Consider the following 23166-nt stretch of genomic DNA (forward strand, 5'->3'; position numbering starts at 1 on the left):
ACATATTAGAGGCTATAAAGTGGGAAAATATATCCATTCATAAAGAGGCTTTCACATTCACAATTTTAGGAGTAGATGTAGTTTTTAGAGAGAGAGGTTCTCTCCTCTCTCTTAGGATTAGGATTTAGGACTTCTCTTAGTTTTAGGAGTGACTCTCAATCCCAGGTTCAATATTCTTTAATTTATTTTCTCAATTTTGTTCATGACTCTTTATGTTTAGATTGATTTTCTATTTAATATATTTTGAGGTATTTCATATTTATGATTGCTCTTTTTAACTTATGTTACTGTTGCTTCCCATCTGAAGGCATTTTTATTCCAGTAGATTTACTTTTTCCCTTTTGGTTTTGGTTAAGAAATCAGTAACTCAGGAGTTATCCAATTCAACAGCATAATTGATAATTGTTATCTTGCCAATTGAGTTGAACTTCAATAATCCCAGTCTTTTCTTAGGAAATAAATAGGATTCGAAGATCAAACTAATTAGTCCTTTGACTTTCCTTTGCTTTAGTAAAGGTCAACTAAGTGGAATTAAGATTCGACTTTCATTGTTATTGATAAGGGTAACTAAGTCTGGACTTCCAATTTCTCATACCTTGCCCAAAAGTTTGTTTTACAGTATTTATTTATTTTTAATTGCCATTTAAATTATTTGTCATATAACATATTCCCACCTTACTTCCAAAACCCCAATTTACAAACTCATAACCAATAATAAGAACATACCTCCCTGCAATTCCTTGAGAAGACGACCCGAGGTTTAAATACTCGGTTATCAATTTTATAGGGTTTGTTACTTGTGACAACCAAAACTTTTGTACGAAGGGATTTCTGTCGGTTTAGAGACTATATCTACAACGCGACTATTTTTATGAAATTCTTTACTGGCAAAAATCCCGATCGTCAGTCATCGTGAAGGATTTATACCACAAAATAATTATGGCATTGGAAACTATAAGAAGAAACATACGCCAAAGACAAGGTATGGGTGTAGTACAATGATGGAGATTCATTTAAATACACCTGGTGGTCGTTCGTTTATTTCTTATTTTTCTGATGAACACAATCATCCACTTCTGAATCCTTGGTTGACTGGATTGCTTTGTGGGCATAAATTCATGTTTAAGGCTGATATTGGCCACATGATTAACATGAAAAAGGGTGGGATTAGTGTTGGGCAGATATATCGAGCATTAGCAAATCAGGCAGGTGGCTGTGAGTATCTCTCTTTCATCCAAAGGGACCTGTATAATAAAATAGCAAAGCAGAGGTGCCAGTTACTGGGTGATGCATATCTAGCTTTGAAGTATCTGGAAGATCAAGTAACAAATGACCCTTCTCTGTATTTTAATCATCACATGGATGCCGATAGTACTTTGCAAATTTATTCTGGTGCGATGGTCTCAGCATGGTAGATTACTCATTATTTGGTGATGTGTTGGATTTTGATGCTACCTATAAGAGGAATAAATATATGTGTCTATTGATGGTATTTTCTGGTGTTAATCATCATAGCTAAACAATTATTTTTGCCATTGCTTTAATCTGCGATGAGGAAAAAGACACATATAGATGGTTGTTACAACAATTGAAGGTACAATGAATGGGAAAGCACCTGTTTCGGTTATCATGGATGGTGATCTATCAATGAAGTTCGCCATTGAGAAAGAGTTTCCTAAGGTTATGTGCATGGCGTATGATTCGCAATGCAACAAGTAATATTAGCAAGCCCCAATTCACCTCCATGTTTAAAAAGTTTATGCTAGGCGACTATAAAATTGATGTATTTCACCAAAAGTGGTTTAAAATGGTTGAAGAATTTGATGTCAAAAACAAGAATTGGATTCTAGATATGTATAAGAAGAGACATTCGTGGACAACTACACATATAAGAGGGAAGTTTTTTTGCTGATTTTCAAACTACTTCTTAGTGCGAGGGATTAAACTCGATCATTCCAAAGTATATCAATTCAAGGTACAATCAAGTTGAGTCCATTCAACACTTTAAGTGTTGACCATATTCGGTGGACAGAGGTCCAAGCTGACCTCGCATCTGTGAATAAGAAACCCAATATGCAAACGTGTTTTAAACAATTAGAGAGGATTGTTGCCAATATTTACACCTATCAATATTTTATATATTCCAACCAATTCTTGTATGAGCTGCATCAATAAAGGTATTAAATATGAGGCAAACTAGCTCTTATGTGATTTACTTTGTCGGTTTGGACCGAACGCCAAATGAGATGTGGCATGTATTCTTTTGTGACATTGAGATGGAGTTCAACTGTTCATGCATGAGAATGGAATCATTTGGCATACCTTGTGAACATATAGTTTGTGTCTTGGTGCATGAAGATATAGATGAGTTTTCAAGGTCATTAGTCTTGCCTAGGTGGACCAAGATTGTCAAAGTAGGTTTGCAAAACATGGCTAGATTTAGGTGGGATTCTTTGATGCTAAGTCAATATAGTTGTTTGATTGATTGGTTTAGACAACTAGCTAACATTGCTTGCCAAGATAACGAGAGATTTATCTTTACACTAGAAATGATTATGAATTTGTTGAAATAATTTAAGGAGGAAAATGCTACACAAAAAGAGTTGGCTAATAATGTAGATAGTGTAAGATGTAAATCCCGTTAAGTTAGCGAATAATTAGTCAACAAATTAAATTTTAATAAAGAAAATTAAAAATATGAATATTATATTAAATTAGGATAGAGCTAATTAAAACGAGAATTTTGACACTAATTTCAAAGAATTTGGCTCAAGATTGGGCCGAACCGGGCGAACTGGGCCCAAAATGGGCCCAAGGCTCAATTCAGCCCAATAACAATTCATGAATGCAGCTTTTAGGTAGTATTTGGTGGAGAGACAGAGATAGAAAGATTGAGACTGAGAGACAAAGACTAAAAGATAGAGATTGAAATAAATCTCAGTATTCTGTTTGGTGCAAAATGGGAGACAAAAATTGAAACAAGAATGAAATTCTAATTTAATTTGCACAAAAGATAAAATTGGAATTAATTAATTGAAATGAGGGTATTTTAAGTATAAAATATTATTAAAGTTTCAGTCTCTATCTTTAAAAATTTTAGTCTCCTGTGTCTCCACTTTTTGGAGGTACTAAAATACTGAAATTGTAGAGACAGACAGAAATTTTAGTACCAGTCTCTGAAGCAACAAACATAATACTGAGTCTCAGTCTCTCCGTCTCTGTCTCAGTACCTCAAAACAAACGCTACCTAACAATATATAATGCCAATAGATGGGATTTGGTGTCCAATTTTCTATTTCCTATTTTAACCTACTAACATAATTCAAAAATATTTTACAGTTACTTATTTCTCTAACATATTTCACTCACAGTTACAGAAACTCACACATAACTTCTATTCAATTCTTTACTTCCACAATCCCTCTTTTTTATTTTTTTTATTTTTTTGTGGCCATATATGAAATGAAAAAAGAATAATTAGAAGCCAACAAGTATTTAACCAGTGGTGATAAATAGTTTTTTTTATAGATCTTATTATATTCTGAGGTATTCATTTAAATTATATTTTGTTTAATTTTATGTTAGTCTTTATTTGTATAGTATTATTTTGAGTATGTCTGTGAGTACTGTACTCTGATAGTCTGTCTAGCAGTTTACCTTATTCTACTGCTTTTTTTTTTTACCTCTTAATACACTTTATTATATTTCTCTTGCTGCCATTATTTTTTTACCTTCAACACCATCGATTTCATCACATCCATCTTTACAAATTTCATTTAATTTTACTACACATCCACGTATAACTTCCACCTATATTTTTTCTCTCTTTAATTTACTTACCCAATTAATATTTTTATCATTCTTTTACCTTTTTAATTTGTCCCCAATATTTTACGTACAAAGATAGTGTTCTATCTTTTTCTCTTTCTAAGGAAGAACTAATTTTTTTCATCTGATATGTATCTTTTATTTTTTAAATATGTCTGTACCTATCAATGATGAATTGAAAAGTTTAATATTTTGTTAAATTCATTTTTTTAAATTACTTCATATGGGATAATATTATTTTTAAAATTTGAGTACATGAATATTTATTTTTAAATTAAACTAAAATAAATAAATTATATTACAAAAATATAATTTATTTTGACTTCTATAATATTATTTGTTTGGCATATGGCACTGGTTATTTGATTAACGTATAAAAGATGTAACATATAAATATTTGGTAATAATTAATTATGGTGGGGTGAAGAGAAAGTGGAAGGAGAAGAAAATAACGAGAAATAACAAAGTAATTAATAATGGCGACTAGACAATAACAGGTATGTGTATAGAGAATAATAATAAGAGAAAGAATAGTATTTGATATAGTAAGAGGATATAATAAAAGTTACAAATTAATAATTTTGAAAAATAATAAAATTAAAGAAAATTTAAAAAATTAAATATAAAATTAAAAAAATAAAATATTTTTTATCAATTGAAATTATACATGAAGATAAAGAGTCCTTTGAATATAAATTTTTATCTTGACTTCAAATTAAATACTATTAAAAAGAAATAATTAAACTTAATAACATTTATAAATATTTAATTTATAAATAATGTTTCTAAATTTTTATTTTAATTTTGTTATGCATAATAACAACATAATAAATTTGTTTAATATCTTATTTAATTTAAATTTATAAATTTTATATATTATAAAAGTTAATTTGATAATTTGGGTAAAAATTTTAAATGTTTTATGTCTTACCTTTTTTTAGCGAAACTTTAACAACTCATAAAAGTTAACAAAATTGATGGTTATAAATCAAAGTGATAGACAAGATTAAAAGTTGCGAACTTGCGATAATAATACTTTGTGATAATTAATTACGTACGGTCGGGTGAAGAGAAGATGGAAAGATAAGGAAAAAACGAGAAAGGAGAATAAGGTAATATAATAATAATAATGGCCATGAGACAATGACATGTATGTGTATAGAGAATAATAGCAAGAGAAAGAATAGTTTTTGATATTGTAAGGGATATAATAAAAATATAAATTATTAATTTTGAAAATATAATAAAATTAAAGATAATTTAAAAATTAAATATAAAATTAAAAAGAAAAATAAAATATTTTTTAACAATTGAAATTATGCATAAAGATAGAGAATGTTTTGAATATAAATTTTTATCTCGGCTTCAAATTAAATACTAATTAAAAATAAATAATTAAACTTAATAACATTTATAAATAATTAATTTGTAAATAATATTTTTAAATTTTTATTTTGATTTTGTTACGCATAATTTTTAATTGAATAATCTTGAAGTGCTTATATATTTATTTTTATGGTCAATAAATATGACAGTTTTTCAAGACTAAAGAAGTTATTGATAAGAAGATGTATGATGAATTACGAAGAATTTTTTTCAGATACACAATTTTTATACTCTCCTATTTTATTTATTAATTATTCTTATATTTTGATATTTAAAAACGAAAAAAATAAGAATTCTCATTTATTCTATTTTTTACTATTTATAAAAAAATGAAGACCTCTTTATATTTAGATTCATATTTTGGCCTACCACTTAAAAAAGATGAAGACAAATATGAATATCCAAGACATTTAAGTAAAAATTATCTTTTGTAAATAACTAACATGTATTTTGGTTTATATATACTCTTTTTGAATTAGAATAATGTTATTATCATTATTTTTTGAATTATATTTTGGTTTATAGTAATTTTAATTTTAATAAAATATGATATAAATAAAGTCACGTCAATATTAAAATAAAAACATATTTATCTAATAAATTTGAAGAGTGAATGATATATTAACAAAAAAAAAATAAAATTAATTTCTTAAAAACAATAAAAAAGCGGCTGAATAAGCACGTTAGTGCCTTTTGAGCCGCTAGTGAACATAATGTCAGATGAAACAAAATTATTACACGTGTACACTTTTATTAACGGAGACACATTTTCTTTGTCGAAATGGTGGATGTGACTACGGAGCATTATATTCGTGTGTACACATGACTCATTAAATAATTGAGGCGTAATTGTATTTTCTGTGTGAATTTTATGTGTATTTTTGTCCATTTTTCTTTTAATAATAGTTGTAAAACTTTGTATGAAAATTTAATCTCTAAAATTTACTTTTAGGATATATATTTAATATATAATTTTTTCTATTACATTTTTTAATTTTTTAAAAATTTATTTATCATTAATATTTTTTAAGGTTTGGGTAAGATGCTTTTTGTCCCTAACGTTTAATTTGATTCAATTTTATCATTATCGTCAATTTTTTAAACAGTCAATAATTAGTCAATTATTTTCTTCCAATTTTACCTTTAACCAAAATTCTAACTTTAACCCCAATCCCCTCAAAAATTCTAATTTAATAAGAAGGTGATAGAATTTTTGAATGGACTGGAGTTAAAATTAAAATTTTAGTTAAAAATAAAATTAAAAAAATAATTGACTAATTATTGACTGCTTAAAAATTAACAACAGGAATAAAATTAAAATTTATTAAAATATTAAAAATTAAATTAAATTAAATTAAACATTAAAAATAATTTTAAAAAATTTCAAAATATTAAAAATAAAAAACATATTTTATACTTAAATTTTTTTTTTTATCAGTAAAATTTTGGATAACATTTTAGTAGTTTAACCAACTTTAAATATATCAATAGAAGACAAAACCAACCCCCCTCTATCTAACTCTTACTCCTAGGAAAGTAGGAGTGCGCAACTTTCACTCTTTCAGAAGACGCACCTTCAATTTTATTTTTTATTTTTATTTTTATTTTTATCTATTCTAATTAACTCGTACTTTACCTTTGTCGTTGATCTGTCTATACCGAAAAAAACGACGACGACCACCACCGCAACAACCTCCACCAGAACGCCGTCGTTTCGAAGAGATCCGTTGTGGCATTCGATTCGCTTCCACGTTCTCGTGCGGTTCGAATCAGATTCACATTTCGTCTTCTACGCTATTCAGATACATTCATTTTTATCGAATTGAAGCCTCGTTTTGATTTATAGGCTGAATCCTCCGATTCTTCCTGCTTCAGCTCCAATTTTTCGCTGCTCGAGTTTGCCCCGATTGCGTTGTCCCGTTATTTCCATGAACGCTGTAAGATTTTCCTGTTCAACATCGTTTTTTATCGGAATCTCCATTAGATACCCGATTCGGATAACCGATGAGGGTGAGGGATTCTATTCGTGGCTGGATTAGGGTTTACAACGAAGGTTTTAGGGATTCGTAGGGTTTTATGATGAGGATCCTACTGTGCTTTAGCTGGTTGTTGAATTGGAATTAGGATCCTGTTGCGGGGTTGGTAGCGGTTAACCCCATCAGGGTTTGATGATGGTAGATTGAGGAGGATGGTGAAGCTTTTAGGATTGAGTCGTGTCTGGGCCGATGAGCCCAGAGAAATCACGTCGAGGTCCAATTTGACCAGTGAGACCAGTGAGAATGGGTGGCTTATCAGGTTCTTTGATTCCTCCTTCTTCTGCGAGTGGATCGCAGTTAGCTACTTGTACAAGCATGACCATGCAGGGGTGCGCGATTACCTCTGCAATAGAATGTACACACTTCCATTGCAGGGAATTGAGAGCTATCTGTTCCAAGTGTGTTACATGATGATACATAAGCCTAGCCCCTCTTTGGATAAGTTTGTCATTGATATTTGCTCCAAGTCTCTTAAGATTGCTTTGAAGGTGCATTGGTTCTTATTGGCTGAGCTTGAGGACAATGATGATGATAATGATAATGAAGCTATTAGTAGGATGCAGGAGAAGTGCCGGATTGCGGCCACCTTGATGGGTGAGTGGGTGCCCCTGATTAGGTCTCAAGGTTCATCTTCCAGCGTTGGAGGCAAGAACCAAGTTTTCAATAGGTTCTTGTCTTCAACACGCCGGTTGTCGATAACACCTACGCCTCCTCCTCAGAAGTCCATGTCTTTCTCGCCTTCTTCAGGAAAGAATTTGCAGGTGAACGTTAGTCCGCAGTCTCCTGATGAAAACAACTTGTTTAAGAAATTGTTGCCAAGTCCAAAGTTTAGAGATGCTTTGCTGTTTAGGAAGTCAGCGGAAAAAGATGACAATGATTCTGAGAAGGATGGCTTTTTCAAGAGGCTTTTAAGGGATAGCAAAGGTGAGGATGAGTTGGGCCAGAAAATCCGAGATGCATTTCACTTCAGAAAGTCAACCGAGAAATATGATGAAGACTCTGACAAGGATAATTTCTTTAAAAGGATCTTAAGGGACAATAGAGGTGATGATGAAGACTCTGAAAAGGATGGATTCTTTAAAAGGCTCTTGAGGGACAATAAAGGCGAGGTGGAGGGTTCTCCCTCAAGTTCGGATGGAATTTTTAAGAGATTGTTTCGTGATAGCAAGAATGATTCTGAGGATAAAACACCGACCAAAATGATGGCAGAAGAGGAGAAAGAAGGATTTTTCCGTAAGTTTTTCAGGGAAAAATTTGAAGATAAGAAGGATTTGAATGATGAAGGAGAAAATGCTAATTCCGAAGAGAGAGGTGCAAAGCATTCTGAACAGGATGAAAAAGAAGGGTTTTTCCGAAAATTTGTTAAGGATATATTTGAAGACAAGAAAGATGCAAATGATAAAATTGAAGAAGGTACTGCCACTATTGAGGAGGAAGAGCCTTCTGAATTTCCTTTGTTCAAAAGATTATTTCGTGTGCACCCTGAAGATGGTAAAAGTAGTTCAACCAATGAAAACAACGGTGAAAGTAGTCCAGGTACAGAAAATTTCTTCCGCAAATTGTTTAGAGATCGTGAACGTTCAGTTGAAGATTCAGAACTATGGGGGTCAAATAAGCAGAAAGAGGTCTGTTGCATATTTACTAACAATTAATATTTGTGTTTGTCTTCTGGAAGAAAGTAAACCAAATATTCTTTTAGTGGAACCCCATATTCATACACGTGACACATTGATTAATTTTCTTTTTATGATAAGTCATAAAGGCACTCTAACATCTTGATTTGAAGTCTGCTTTTATAATTTTAATATAGATTTTGGCATTGGTTTATTTATTCAATATCCACATACTTTTCTATATGGACTCATTATCAATGTTATGTGCATGAGTGCAAGACATAATGCAAACCTGACAGAGTCTTGATTATGATATTTACAAATGAAATCTCTTACTGCATTTGCTGGTTAGAGTTAGAAGAGAAATATTTGTATTTATGGATTCTGAAATCTGTTGTCATTTCTTTGTTGTATACTTTGTTGGGTTTTTACTATTGAGAAATGGTGATAGGGCATTCTCTCATGTATGACATCCTTATACCTCAGTTGGATGCTGTTAATTTTATGTTACTTTAGCAGAAGCATCCTGAATCACCTGAGAAATTTGCAACAAAACCTCCACTTCCGTTCAATCAATCACATTTCCGTAAAGTAGCTTACCATGAGTCATTGGAATTTGTGCTGTCATTATGCGAGACATCATTTGGGTTAGTTGATGTATTTCCAGTTGAAGACCGCAAACATGCTTTGCATGAGGTTATTTTTTTATTATATTTTTAATGATAATATGTATGTATATATTTACTTATTTGAACCTGTTCCATCATTGGCTTCTGACACCTATTTGTTGCTGTTTCTGTGTTTTAACTTTTAAGTCTCTAGCAGAGATCAATTTACATTTGACAGAGGCACAGAATACTGGAGGTACTTCTTAACTGTGAATGATATGATGTCAATATTGTTCTTTGATGCTGAAAGGATTTACTATTTGTCATGTGTTTCGTCCGAACAGAATCAGATGTCATTTTATTCCCAAAATCTAGTCTGAGAAATTCTCCTTGTGGCAATGGCACCAATTTCCATACTTCTTTAGTTGCCTTGCTTTGCATGTTTAGAAACTTCCATTCTGATGTTTATTGGGGGGGGCCATTTTGTTAGTGGTACTGTTAATCAACTTTTCATTTGTGCACTCAAGGAATTGTTGGCTGTTGTTAGTTCTTTGCTTTTAAACTCACTTTTTTGGTGTGTAATTTGTGTGTATGCATTCTTTTATTTATGGGTTCACTTGGTTCTTATTTATCTATGAATCTTGCTTTCCTTATTCCTAGGAGTTTGTTTTCCTCTGGGAAAGGGCATGTACCGTGTGCTTTATATTCCTGAAGATGAAGCTGTTCTCTTGAATTCTAGGGAGAAGGCGCCTTACATGATCTGTGTTGAAGTATTGAGATGTGACATGACAAGGTATTACTTCAATAGTAATCCCCATGAGTTTTAAAGAATATAGCAGTTCATAAAATGAGAAACATATTTCTGATATATTCCCTTCACTACAAAACATTTATCATAGCAATTCCAAGGACACGTCCAGTCCTCATAAACTTTCCAAAGGTGGAATTCCCTTGGCAAATGGAGATGCTCTCTTGCCAAAACCACCACCATGGGCTTATCCATTGTGGACAACACAAGAGGTTTATCGTAATAGCAATGATAGGATGTCAAGATCAACTGCGCGGGCAATTGACCAGGCAATGACTCATGTATCCGAGGCAAAAGTCAACTTTGTTAGTGTGAGTCTTTCTGTAGAATCACAATTACATGTTCAGCCAGAGAAAACTGAAGTGAATCTGCATGTTAGCAGTCGAGGTCCTTATAGTAACAGTGTTGGTGAAATGGCAAGGGGAGGACGTAACAGTGATGTGAAGTGCGTACGGGTAGTGCTGACCACTGATCCTGGGCTTAGAATGGAAGATATTGGGGAACAAGCACCTAGACGGCGGAGGGAACATCGTCGTGTGCCAAGTACAGTGGCAATAGAGGAAGTAAAAGTGAGTCTTCTGTTGATTTGGTGATATTGATGCTGCTATTTGCATTACTTTCTTCTATATTGCATTCAAGCTTTGTTTTCAAAACACTTGATCTGGTTTCCTTTATCAGTGCCCATATTGCAAAATAAATAATTCAGTGATTTTACAATGTAGTTATTTCAGCAGCATGAAGTCAACTGTTTCGTTGTATGTATACACATGTCTGCCAGTCAACATAATTAGTTTTTAATTTGAAAAGACTGGCCAAGTTATCTTATTACAATAATATAATGAGTAACTCGAATCATTAAGTTACTCATGCATGCAGTAGGTAGATTGTTGATATTAATCTGTAATGCGGATCCATGACTTCATTTAGTTAAAGATTATGCGTTGATTATGCATTTCACACTGGTTAGTTCCACTTTGCTTGGGGATATTGCCATTGTCGGTTTATTAAGTCTTTGGACATCCCTCTTCCCTTCTGCTAGCTTTTGGTATTAATTTAGACCTACTCAGTTTTGAGATGTGTTAGACCCTAATCTATTGTTGTTATTGGGCCACTGTAGATGCCATCCCTAGGTTTAGAGTTTGTGTGTTGTGTCCATTGCTTGGAGATATGGGCATGATAGCCTTTATAATTGCTTGGGCTTCTCACCCTCACCAGCTAGCTTCTGGGGTTGTTAGATCTACACAACTCTAAAACAGACCATGACATGTAGATAATTCATTTCTTTGTATGATTCCTCCCAATCAATGTTACTGTAATAGTTTTTGCTGACATTTCAACTTTTCTAGGCGGCGGCTGCTAAAGGGGAAGCACCTCTTGGACTTCCTTTGAAAGGTGCTGGTCAGGATTCATCAGATGCACAACCAAGGGTAAGACATGTTGTAGAAGTTCTTATTGTTTTGAAATACGAGCTGTTAGTATGACCTGTTCCTCTTGACAGGCTAATGGAATTGCCCGCAAAGCGAGTGATGCCTTGTCTGGTGAACTTTGGGAGGCAAAGAAAGAGAGGATACGCAAGGCTTCCATTCACGGCAATTCACCTGGTTGGGACTTGAGATCTGTAAGTACATTTATTAATTAAAAAAAAAAAAAAAGCTATGCTGTTATTTTCTGAAGTCATGGAGTCTTGATTTCAATAAATAAAATATCTGATGATCAATAGTTGTTTGTCGCCTAAAGTAAGGTCATTTGTTTGTTTAGAGCTTTGTATTAAAACTATTCATCCAAGCAATAAAACTGTCTTCCCCCCCCAAAAAAAAAACCCTCTTTTTTTCTTTTTTCTCCCATATGGTTCTTTCTGTACTTTGGTTGAGAATAAATGCTTCAAGATGATATTCTTTCAAGCAAGATGACACAATATTCCTTTTTACATAGGTTATTGTAAAGAGCGGTGATGATTGCAGACAGGAGCATCTGGCGGTTCAACTAATTTCACATTTCTATGGTGGGGGGTCTCTTTTACTTCTCTTCCCTTTGTTTTTGGTGTTGATATTGGGATGAAGCCCAAAGGGAAAGATTATGTCAAATTAAATATATTCAGAATTTCACATATACGGTGTCCATTGTGTTGCCATAACACCTTTTGAGAAATTATTGTTTTTGTTGATGAGCATAGAGTGAATTGACATTGAGACAAACTTAAGGGAAGTGAAAAGAAATCGCAAAGATGTTTCTAAACCATAAAATTAATCTTTTTTCAAAAAATAAAAAATAAAATAAAATTCTCCACTTGCCTTTCTGGATTGAAGTGGAGCCTGTTTACTTTTCTTAAAACAATGTAGTGGAAATTAATGTCATTGTTTCTATTAATTTCATTACTATTATTAAAAGGAAAGGTAAGGCAACACAAATCATTCTATGTATCATTTTGGCTGTCAGTCTACTTGGTTGTGGTTTTCAACGTGTTAGTTGGAAATTTCTAATTAGAGAGGAATTTGTCTAGTGAATAGATTGGATGTGCTTAAGATTTATTGACTCGCATAATTGCACTTTCATGAGTTTTCAGATATCAAACTACTCTAGGAATTTCTTGATGTGTTGCTTACAATTATCAGCCTTTGATGCCAGATATCTTCCAAGAAGCAGGCCTACCTCTCTGGCTACGCCCTTATGAAGTTTTGTGTACATCATCTTACACAGCTCTTATTGAAACTATTCCAGACACGGTAATTCTGTGCTTTGACATTTCAAATGAAATTTAGGGAGGTTATTTAGGTTATGCTTAGATTACCTTAGAATATATGTATCATATGTTGTGAAATCAAACTAGCCATGTAAGTAAAGAAATAATTTTTAGGAATTATATGCTGATTTCTTATAGTTCCTGATTTTTCACTTATTCAATTAGGTTTCTACTATTACGTTTACTAGGCTTGTCTTTCACTTTTAGTACTACTTGACCTTATTATTAGTATAGAGAGTATAGGCAAAATATTCTAATATATAGTTCACCTTATTAATAATATTTCCAGCTTAATATCGGTCTTTTTCTCTTTATTGCAGGCTTCTCTACATTCGATCAAGAGTAGATATCCCAACATCTCAAGTTTACGTGGGTTCTTTATTGCCAAGTATCAAGAAAATTCTCCAAGTTTCAAACTTGCCCAGGTAAATATAGAGATGCAAAGATATGCTCATTATTGTGAACTGATCTTGTTAATCTGAAAAAATGTGCTACTAATTCTTAAATCTTAACTCTTCATTCTTCTTCTGGTATTGTATAGTGCATCATCTTCTAAATGTAAATGGTTATTTCCTCGTCTCTCATTTGAATGATTTGCATGATGTTTCTTGTATCATTTTACTTATTATATGGTGAAAGCCTTAATTCCATGTTAAAATTGGACAAGATATCTCTTCTGTGACAAAATGTAACCATTTTTTTTATTATTTTTGTATAGAGGAACTTCGTTGAAAGTATGGTTGGATATTCCCTAGTCTGCTACCTTCTGCAGGTCTGAAACATCTGATCATGTACATGCATGAATTCATTCTTTATAACTGGTGCAGCACTGCATTAAATTGTAATTTGTGTCATTATTTGTGCTGTTTATTGTTGTTGTGGAGTTAGTTTTCTACCCACTTATCATTTTTTTGTTTGTTGTCATTCAGGTGAAGGATAGGCACAATGGGAACCTCTTATTGGATGAAGAAGGTCATATTATACATATTGATTTTGGCTTCATGCTTTCCAATTCACCTGGTGGTGTTAATTTTGAAAGTGCACCTTTCAAATTAACCCGAGAGCTTCTTGAGGTAAACTGAGATAATTTTCTGTCTGTTATTGACTTGATTTTTTTGTCGTTCATTTGCTAAATGGTCAGCTCTATAAAATGAACAAATGCAATTGTGATAGGTCATGGATTCTGATGCTGAGGGCATTCCAAGCGAATTCTTTGATTATTTCAAGGTAGCAGTGGTGAATATACAGTCTGCACATTACCTCTGCATCTATTAGCACTAAACATGTCCATTTTGTCCCTGTAACCCAGGTTTTATGCATTCAAGGCTTTCTTACTTGCCGTAAGCATGCTGAGCGAATAATTCTTCTTGTTGAGATGTTACAGGTATGTAATTGTTACCTCCCTGTGGTTCCTCCCACTGTCATATAACATGTATATAGTCTGCTTGTGAAGTTGTCTGTGATTTAAGGCTGATGCCCTTTGTTTTTCTCTTCTCCCTTTTTGTTTTGTTTTTTGTTTTTTTTTTCCACTCTTCTCCGAAAAAAAAAAAGAATGTGATTGATTGGATGCTCATATATTGTGCAAATAGCACCTATCCAATATGATTCCTAGTGAATCTTGGTTGCTTAACTGTCATACTACTGGGGTAGTGAAGTGCTTAAGAGTACCTGGATAGACATTAGACATCTTTGAATTCTGAGATTGAAACAATTCTTTTTTCTTTTTTTTTTTTTGGGGGGGGGGGGGGGGGGGGATTCAGCATGACTTTGTCAGTTGAATGAATGAACATGATTGTTTTGGATAATGGGCAGTGGGTGGCAAATAACATCTTGAGTTGCTTAGAACAGGGTTGAGAAACAAATTTCACTGTCTTGAGAATGGTCCTTCCAACCCAAAACATAGTGAAAGGAAAATGCATTGTATTTGACATTGAACAGAAATTTGTGCAAAAAGGTTACAATACACTACATTTGTTTGATAAGCAGTTAGAGAAACAGAGCTTTCTCCTTTCTCCCATACTTGACTGTAACCTATCCGTTTCACTTATCTGGTTACGTGATATGAGGTTCACATATTCTTACGTGATATCTTATGTTACCTTTGACACAACTGCTGCTGTACGTGGGCCTCTTTCGTGATGCTTACAGAGAACAGAAGGAAATATCCCTCTGTACTGATTCTTTTTTTTCCCTAATGTTTGTATTAGGACTCTGGTTTCCCCTGCTTTAAAAATGGTCCACGGACAATACAGAACCTACGGAAGCGATTCCACCTCAGTTTAACGGAAGAGGTTTCAATAGTAATATTAATGACTTTTTAAATGCAATCTGTTAAATGTGATTGTTACATTTGTGTTTTCTTTCATTTTCTCTTCTGGCAGCAATGTGTATCATTGGTGCTTACTCTGATCAGCAGTAGCCTGGATGCATGGCGGACACGGCAGTATGACTATTACCAGAGGGTTTTGAATGGAATATTGTGAGATAATTTGTCAGTGATGATTATTTGCCTTTTCCATTTTAACTAAAGCTTGCACCGTGAATTCCCGACAAATAGAATTGTGATTTTCGGTCATTTAATTGTGGTTGGTTCACTGGTGTGCCGTTGGAATTTCTGTGGATGGTGAGAAGTAATAGACGGCACTGTGGCAGGGTGAGAAGTAACAGACTTGCAAAAATCATTTTTTCCCCTTCAAATTGATCTTGATTTTGCATTGCTTCTTGTGAATGAAGCTCTGGTTTAGCCTCCTAAATGGTGAGAGATAGTGGAAATTGTATAGTGATTTTAGCATGAGTGACAGGTTTCTGTTGGGTGTTGATATGTGTAGTGTGTAAAAACTATTTGATTCATCAAAACTCTTGGGGGGGTGTTTTCAACTGTGAAGCAGATGCTGACCTGGTATATCTTGGACATCCGTTGACACTGCTGTGTTGTTTCTTCCTGATCTCAGTTGATCTATCACGTCTCTTCCCACGGTTGATTATTCAATTCTTACACTATTCAAATTCTTTAGTGATGTTTGATTACATCATATGTAATTTATTCTGTTTACTTTCATGGTGAAATTTGTTCACCCTCCATATCAATCATACAAAGTTTTGGTGCCAGTCTCTTCATGATTCTATTTTTATCTCTAGCCATGGCACGAAGAATTCCTGATTACCTAAGCCATGTTGATGGTACTTATTTTCATGATGAGATGATTCGCTATACATTTCTCATTTAATAGCTAGCTATGAAATACTGACACTTTGTTGAGTTGTATGTGTCGGGTATATTTTGGATGATACTCATCTAATAAACATGTCTTGTGTGTAGTTTTGTATTAATAAAAATTAAAAAATAATTTAAATAAACTCAAATATGATCATGTATTAGGTGTCCAATCTTATTTGTCTATATTCTTGAAAATGAGTTAAGAATAATGTCTCATTAATATTAATTCATTACTAAAAAAAAATCTAAAATCTTTTATATAATTAAAAAATATATTAAAACTAATAAATTTTTTTATGCTAATATCAATAAATATTAAGAAATTATAATTTATTTATAAAATTCTTTATATTTTATATATACGATGTCTCTATCTTTTAACAAAAATTTGAAATTTGCAAGTCAGTGTATATGCATATTTATTTCATTAGTGTCCCATACATATTTCATTGCTTAATAGACTAAATAGTCAATTTGAATTGGTCGTTTATTCGTTTGCTAAAGTAAGTGTTGAGGGGTTTAAATTTTGTCTTTTATATATAATAATTTATTGATAAGTGACAAATCAATAGCAGATTAGTTCTTAATTTATTAAGATGGGGAATATTGTGGAAAAAAATAAGCTTAATAGACTAAATAACATTCATATATTTGATGTTGATGCTGCAATTCAAATCATAATTTACTGGAATAATCTTATTTTAGTGCAATTAACCAAACTCTTTTGTGCAATAGTAACGGATAATAAAACTTAGAATAAATGGTCAAATTTATCATTGAATTATTAAAATATTATTTGTTTTTTAAATTGGCTTTCAAGATTTTTTTTAATTAAATTTGTCCTTCAAAAATTTTAAGTTAGTCATATTAGTTCATCCGTCTCTTCCATTATCGATTGCGTCAAAATTTGCTTGTGGTACGTTAAATGTCATCACACTAACTACAACACACATATGATAGTCTTAATTTGCTACTAACATGATAAATTTATGAAATTAGATTAAATCAGATCCCAAATTGATGAGATCTTGAGGCATTGAAATTCCTCAATTAGAATTGATTTGATCTAATTTCATAAACTTCTCATGTTAACAGCCAATTAGTTGAGCGATGGCCCTTCTACTCGGCACCGTCGGATCACTAAGGCCGATTTCGTCCCTGCTCGACGGGTGGTTGATATCGACACATCTGAGATCGCGATTGACAGATGTGCGCTGTGATATCACTTAGGCTTATTTTGGTAAAACTTTTTGAAAAAGTGCTTGTACTTTTCAAAAGCATAAGCTCTTCATTTTGTGTTTAATAAATAAAAAAGATTATGTCCTTGTGCTTGCGGCTTTTAAAAGATGGGGTTGCTTTTGAAAGCACCTAAGGTGGAGCTTTTCAAAGTTAGCTAGTGCTTATCAAAATTAAAAAATCTAATATAACCTCATACATTAAATAATTTCCAAATTTAACTTACATTTATGCTTATTATAGTATTTTAAAATTTTAAAAGCTACCAAACACAATTATTGTTGCTTGTGTTTATTAAAAGTAATTCTTAAACGCAACAGGAACAATTTCAATCTGGAAAAAGATTAATATCACCTAAAGCGCGAAAAGAAAAATTCAAAAGATTTTTTTCTCTTTTCACAACGAAGCACGCATATATTCCTCTCTTAAACGTAAATGAAACAACCGATTCCAATCCAAACGAACTGAATTCGAAGTTTCTAGCTCTGGGAAACAAACCCTACTGAATTGAAAGGGAGAACAAAAAATGCGAAGAGGTGAATCTTGTCGAGCAAGAAGTTAAGGAAGAGGTGGCTATTGGTGAGGTAATGGTTGCAGCAAGGGCAATCGCTCTTGTTGCAAAGGTGAGTGGTGATGCACATGTAGCAGAAGCTGTGTCCACGGTGGCAGACAGAGGCTGACGTCGATAGTGGTAGGAATCGTGGAGGTGTTCCTTCTGTCATTGGAGACTTAAAGGAAATTAAGGGTAAAGTACTAAATTGGTCCCCTACGTTTGGGCGTAATCTTGTTTTGGTCTTTAAACTTTAAAGTGTCCTATTTGAATCCAAAAAAATTTTATTTAACTTCAATGTAGTCCCACCGTGAGGTCAAAGTTAAATAATTAACGGAATGTCCTACATGACAGCAGTACAAGAACAAGGTCGATAATTTGGAGAACAAATACAAGCTTCAGAGGTACAAAATCAATCGTGGATGAATCAAAAATATTTATTTATCATTTTTCTTACAATTTAAATGAAATATTTTCTATAAAACTAAGGAGAATGATAAATAAATATATTAATGCATTCATGGTTGATTTTGTGCCTTTGGAGCTTGTACTTGTTCTCCATATTTTCGACCTTGTTCTTGTACTGCTGTCATGTAGGACATTCTGTTAATTATTTAACTTTGATCTCACGATGGGACTATATTGAAGATAAATGAAATTTTTTTGGATTCAAATAGAATACTTTAAACCTTAAGGACCAAAACAGAATTATGCCCAAATGTAGAGGACCAATTTAGTACTTTACCCAGGAAACTAGGGTTGGAACTTGGAAGGGAGAGGGAGAGGGTAGGCGTTCTCGTGAGGCTGGGTTGGGAATTGGGGGACTGGGTTAGTGACTTAGGGTTTCTTTTTTTTATGGCGTCAAAACGATGCCGTTTCTGAATTTGGATTACAAAATCGGGCCTTTCAAAAAATTGGCCGGTTCAGTCGGTTTATCGGTTAACCGCCGATTCGGTCAGATAATCAAACTTCATGCCCTTGAGAGTCACTTGAGAGGTACCCATCTCCCAAGGGGAATTAGGCTGGGCAACCACACTATGTAGTGCATCATAATCAAAGGTCATGCTGTGCAACTCCTCCTCAACCCTGTGGAAAGCATCCTTATCACTGATTTTAGGCTGACAGTGGAGGATCTCCTCAATATCCACCTCTGTGACCATGACCTGCCTGTCTCTGAGGTGAACTAAGTCAAGGGTCACTTTGAAGAAATTGCAATAGAACTCTTGGACCCAAGACTCATTCACTCTCACTAGCTCTCTGTCTAGGAAGGCTCAGCCCCTCTCCTCAATCCGGCACTCAGTATACTGCCTTAGATCGGAGGGGATAACTAGCTTCTTCTCCAAAATGAGCTTCCGATGCTCAAAGTGCTGAAATCGGAGCTCACAACATAGATTGGTAAACTTCTCTGAGTTGGTAGGAGGCGTGGCTTGATCCGCCTTCTCCTTCTCAGAGAGACGCTTCTCAAATAGACCGGAGGTCACCCGCTCAGTAGATGACTGAGACCTCTTCCTTTTATTGGAGGTGATCTTGGCTTTCCCTTTACCTCTGTCGGACATCTTGAAAAACAGAAATTACAAGATACAGAATATTAAGCAAAGCAGAGGAATGGAAAGCAAGTATATAAACAACAGACAGAAAATAGGAAACAGAAGGGTATTGAGGTACATTCATGAAGTGAGCCAAAGAAATAAATTCTTGGAACGCAAGAAAAATAGAATTCAGACATCAATCAGAAACAATCCAATAATTCATGCAATGATAGTAAAGATGCTTGTTTATTAAGAAACAATAATTATCATGCCCAAAAGAATATAAAAGAGTTAGTTTGAAAAACTAAAAAGAAAAAAAGTTAGAAAGTCAATTAAGTCAAAAGTTAGAAAAGTGGGTTAGAAATCAGTGGCATGGTAATGTAGTTCTTAACCAAAAGAAGTTCACAAAGTTTAAGAACAAGCAAGCTCACATCCATGTATACAATGCAAGTCATTGATGATAAAATATGTAATGCAAGAAGCACAAAGAGGATTGAAATCATCATCAATGCGTTTGATGACTAAATTTGTAAAAATTGGTGTGATGGAATTGAAATATGCACTTTGTGTAACCAAAAGAGGGTTGAAATCAATTTTCATTTGAAAAGGTATACACCAGTGAAAAGCACCAATTTGTTACAAATATAAAGAACCTCAATTAAAAGAAAACAAGTTCAAGTCAAATGGCCAAGTTACGAAAACAGCTTCATTGGTTAAGGGAAATGGAAATTGCACTTGAACCAAGAAGACGAAAAGGCTATGAATTAAACTTGAAATATTGAAAACACAAAGAAGGTTCGCATTGACTTGGTTAACCAAGGCCCTATTTGACACAGAAATCCGTCAAATAGTTCCTTGATTTTGTCAATCACAAATGCACATGAAAAGGAACCAAAAGAAACACAGAAATGCCAACAAATCAACCCATGAACTAAATTTGGGAAAAGCTAAATGAGTTTCAAAACAAAAAGTACCAAATCCAATTCATGAGTTGGGAGTTAAAAACAAACAATGTTTTTTTTTAGAAAATTTTGGCAACATTCCAGCAGTAAATTGGACGTTTCCGGATTAAAACAGCAGCAAAACAACAACTCATATGAATTCAGAACAATTCAAAGAGGTACAACAAACAGTAAATCCATATGATTCAGACAACATTAAGCTAGATCAGCATAGCAGCAATATACAACTCAATTGAACCTCAAATAGAACGAACCAAAATAGAACATTGCAAGCTTAAGTGAGTCAAATAAGAGCAGCACTTAATATCATGGCATCAAATACAGCAAGTAAATCAATGAGAACAAATACCAAAATCAAATACATGAATCAATGAAGCATGTACCATATCAGACAGCAAAATCAATAAACATTTAATCCTAAATCCACTAATAAAAAACTAAAATTACCTAACCACCTAGAATCAACTAACGTGAATTTCTAACTAACTAATTGAACAGAAATTAAGCAATGCTAACTATACTACTTTAACAGAATAAAAAGAGCGCAGAAAGGAGAACATGGGAAACCAGGGAGGGAAGCAGAAACAGAGATGGAGACTAGAAGGGGGAGAAGAGCAGTGCCGACCCAGGGACGGCGGCTACTGATAGCGGTGGTGACGGCAGAACTGAGGCGCTGAATAAAGGCGCTGAACTCAGGGAGCAGGGGGAGCACCAGATTTTCGTTCTGGTACAGAGACGGTGGAGTGAAGTGAAATGGAGAAGAAGGGAGGGCGAGTGGTTGTGGTAGAGGGTGGAGATTGCCAGCGGCAATGGGTGGCCGCGGCGGTGCTTGATGGCAGTGAGGAGAAGGTGGAGCGAGAGAGGAGAAGCGGAAGAAAGAGGGAAGAAAGGTAAGAAAGGGGTTGGCGGCCGGCGGTAATGGGTTCGCCGGCGATGATGGGTGGCAGTGGTTGAAGGTCGCTCAATGGGGGTTCTGTGAGTTTGAAGAGGAAGAGAAAGGGACGTTGGAGGGAAGAAGGTGAAAAGTGACGCGAGTGGCTAGGGTTCTCTCGCGTTAGGGGAGTTAGTGAATTCAAATCCACGAGTACGTTTGGATAATGCGCGTGTGGACGGGAAAAAAAAAGACGTTGACGTGTACGCGTCCAGAATGCGTAGGCATGAGAGAAGGTAAAGAGAGTACGACGCACACGCGTCGTTTTCGCGCACGCGTGAAAGGAGAGAAATGAAATTGACGTGTACGCGTCGATCACGCATACGCGTGGGGCACAATTGTGCTAAACGCACAATTTCAGCGCTTCTCTCGTGCAACTCTCTGGATTTTGTATTGGTGGTGCAGCATTGAGGCGTTGACGTGTACGCGTCGGTCACGCGTACATGTGACGGCCTCTTTTTTTTTTTTAGAAACACCAAAACAGAGCTTAAAATTTTCCTAACACTTTCTATAACTCCAAACCAACCAAAATGCAAATTAACAATATTTTTGAGTTTTTGAGGGTTTTTCACAAAATTTGAGAAAACTTGCAATTCAAGCAAAAACTCAAATTCAAAGAATCATCCTTATTCGAAGCATAAAACCAACAAACAACCTAGCAACCAAAACAAAATATGCAAAAGAATAAAAGGAAAGAACTACCTAATAATGGCAACTCAATTCATTCATTGATTATATCTACAAGAGAAATGGAAAGAGTTTACCATGGTGGGGTGTCTCCCACCTAGCACTTTTATTTAAAGTCCTTAAGTTGGACCATTGATGGGGTGCTTGTCAAGGCGGCTTGTGCTTGAATCCTTCCTTGAATCCCCACCAATGTTTGCATATCCAATGTCCACCGGGATCCCAAATTAGGCGCATAAAGCCTTCAAGCAAATTGAAACAAGTGACAAGGCCCCAAAGTTGTTGAGTGTTGAAGTGGATTCCGGGGTTCCAAATCTTGTTCTTACACCCATCTTCAAGTTGACTACCATAGTTCAATCCGGGCGACAAGACTTGTGAACTCTCCTTGAAGTACCCACCTCTCCTAGATCTTCTCAATTGAGTATTATGCTCCCATTTGCACTTAGAGCTTGAAAACTCAACCATAGTGAACCTTAAATTGCGGTGCCGACCACTAACCAACTTTCTCTTACTTCCCATTCCACAGAGAGCTCTAAGTTGACCATCCATTTCAAGCAAACCATATTCAAGTGGAATGATAAATCTTAGAGATAAGAGCTTTACCCACTTTCATGATGTAAGGAACGATGGTGACTTAGGAAGGGGGGCCTCCCCACATTTTGGCAGTGCAAGGTCCACTCCCTTGTGCTTCTCTTTAAATTCCTCCACCTCTTGACAAGCATCTTCAATTTCAATTCCTTGTTCACCAACTTCTTCTACACATTTCTCATTGCTTAAGTAATGTGTCGGAGGTTGTGCATTAGCCTCCTCAATATCAAATTCACAACACAATGAGGACAATTCAACAATCTCTAATAACACATTGGTTGGTGCGGAATTATCTTCAATAACAAGACTTGTCACTTGCTCAACTTCTTCCAATCCTTCATTACTTAACATATGCCTTGGAGGTTGCACATCCTCCTTAACATCGTTTTCTATTCCAATGGAAGAAGACTCAACAAGATCATCAAGGGGATTGATCAATGTGGACAAAAA

The 23166-nt window shown here is 34.3% G+C and overlaps 1 protein-coding gene and 1 long non-coding RNA gene across 16 annotated transcripts; one reads left to right on the forward strand and one right to left on the reverse strand.

Moving 5' to 3' along the window:
• The first annotated feature begins 6697 nt into the window (after nucleotides 1-6697).
• On the forward strand, nucleotides 6698-16127 carry LOC112784157 (phosphatidylinositol 4-kinase beta 1). 14 transcript variants are annotated; one of them, XM_025827272.3, is made up of 16 exons: nucleotides 6698-8875; nucleotides 9383-9559; nucleotides 9679-9727; nucleotides 10132-10264; nucleotides 10371-10848; nucleotides 11626-11706; nucleotides 11778-11897; nucleotides 12212-12281; nucleotides 12905-13002; nucleotides 13340-13444; nucleotides 13738-13791; nucleotides 13949-14092; nucleotides 14193-14246; nucleotides 14329-14403; nucleotides 15227-15310; nucleotides 15401-16127. In XM_025827272.3, exons 1-16 carry the CDS (start codon nucleotides 7403-7405, stop codon nucleotides 15500-15502), a joined length of 3297 nt encoding a protein of 1098 aa, XP_025683057.1. In that variant the 5' UTR covers nucleotides 6698-7402; the 3' UTR covers nucleotides 15503-16127. The 14 variants fall into 14 exon arrangements, 8 of the variants coding, with proteins under 8 accessions (XP_025683057.1, XP_072086837.1, XP_072086836.1 ...); XR_011879202.1 differs by having other exon boundaries at nucleotides 6728-8875; nucleotides 12892-13002; XR_011879199.1 differs by having other exon boundaries at nucleotides 6760-8875; nucleotides 9380-9559; nucleotides 12892-13002.
• A 2314-nt stretch (nucleotides 16128-18441) lies between these two features.
• Nucleotides 18442-21653, reverse strand: LOC140182654 (uncharacterized). Of its 2 annotated transcripts, none has more exons than XR_011878636.1 (2): nucleotides 21139-21653; nucleotides 18442-19578 (listed from the first exon to the last, which is right to left on the reverse strand). It is a non-coding gene; the product is annotated as an uncharacterized lncRNA (long non-coding RNA). The 2 variants fall into 2 exon arrangements; XR_011878637.1 differs by having other exon boundaries at nucleotides 21081-21581.
• Nucleotides 21654-23166: the final 1513 nt, after the last annotated feature.

This window comes from Arachis hypogaea, chromosome 20 (genome assembly GCF_003086295.3).
Source record: "Arachis hypogaea cultivar Tifrunner chromosome 20, arahy.Tifrunner.gnm2.J5K5, whole genome shotgun sequence".
NCBI classification, from domain to species: domain Eukaryota; kingdom Viridiplantae; phylum Streptophyta; class Magnoliopsida; order Fabales; family Fabaceae; genus Arachis; species Arachis hypogaea.

Excerpts from the sequence above, each read along its gene's own strand:
- LOC112784157 (XM_025827271.3), top strand. The coding sequence starts at position 7,403 with ATGGTGAAGCTTTTAGGATTGAGTCGTGTCTGGGCCGATGAGCCCAGA. Across the intron at positions 11,898-12,211 it reads CTGGTTGGGACTTGAGATCT|GTTATTGTAAAGAGCGGTGA; the intron begins GTAAGTACATTT and ends CTTTTTACATAG. Across the intron at positions 13,445-13,737 it reads CAAGTTTCAAACTTGCCCAG|AGGAACTTCGTTGAAAGTAT; the intron begins GTAAATATAGAG and ends ATTTTTGTATAG.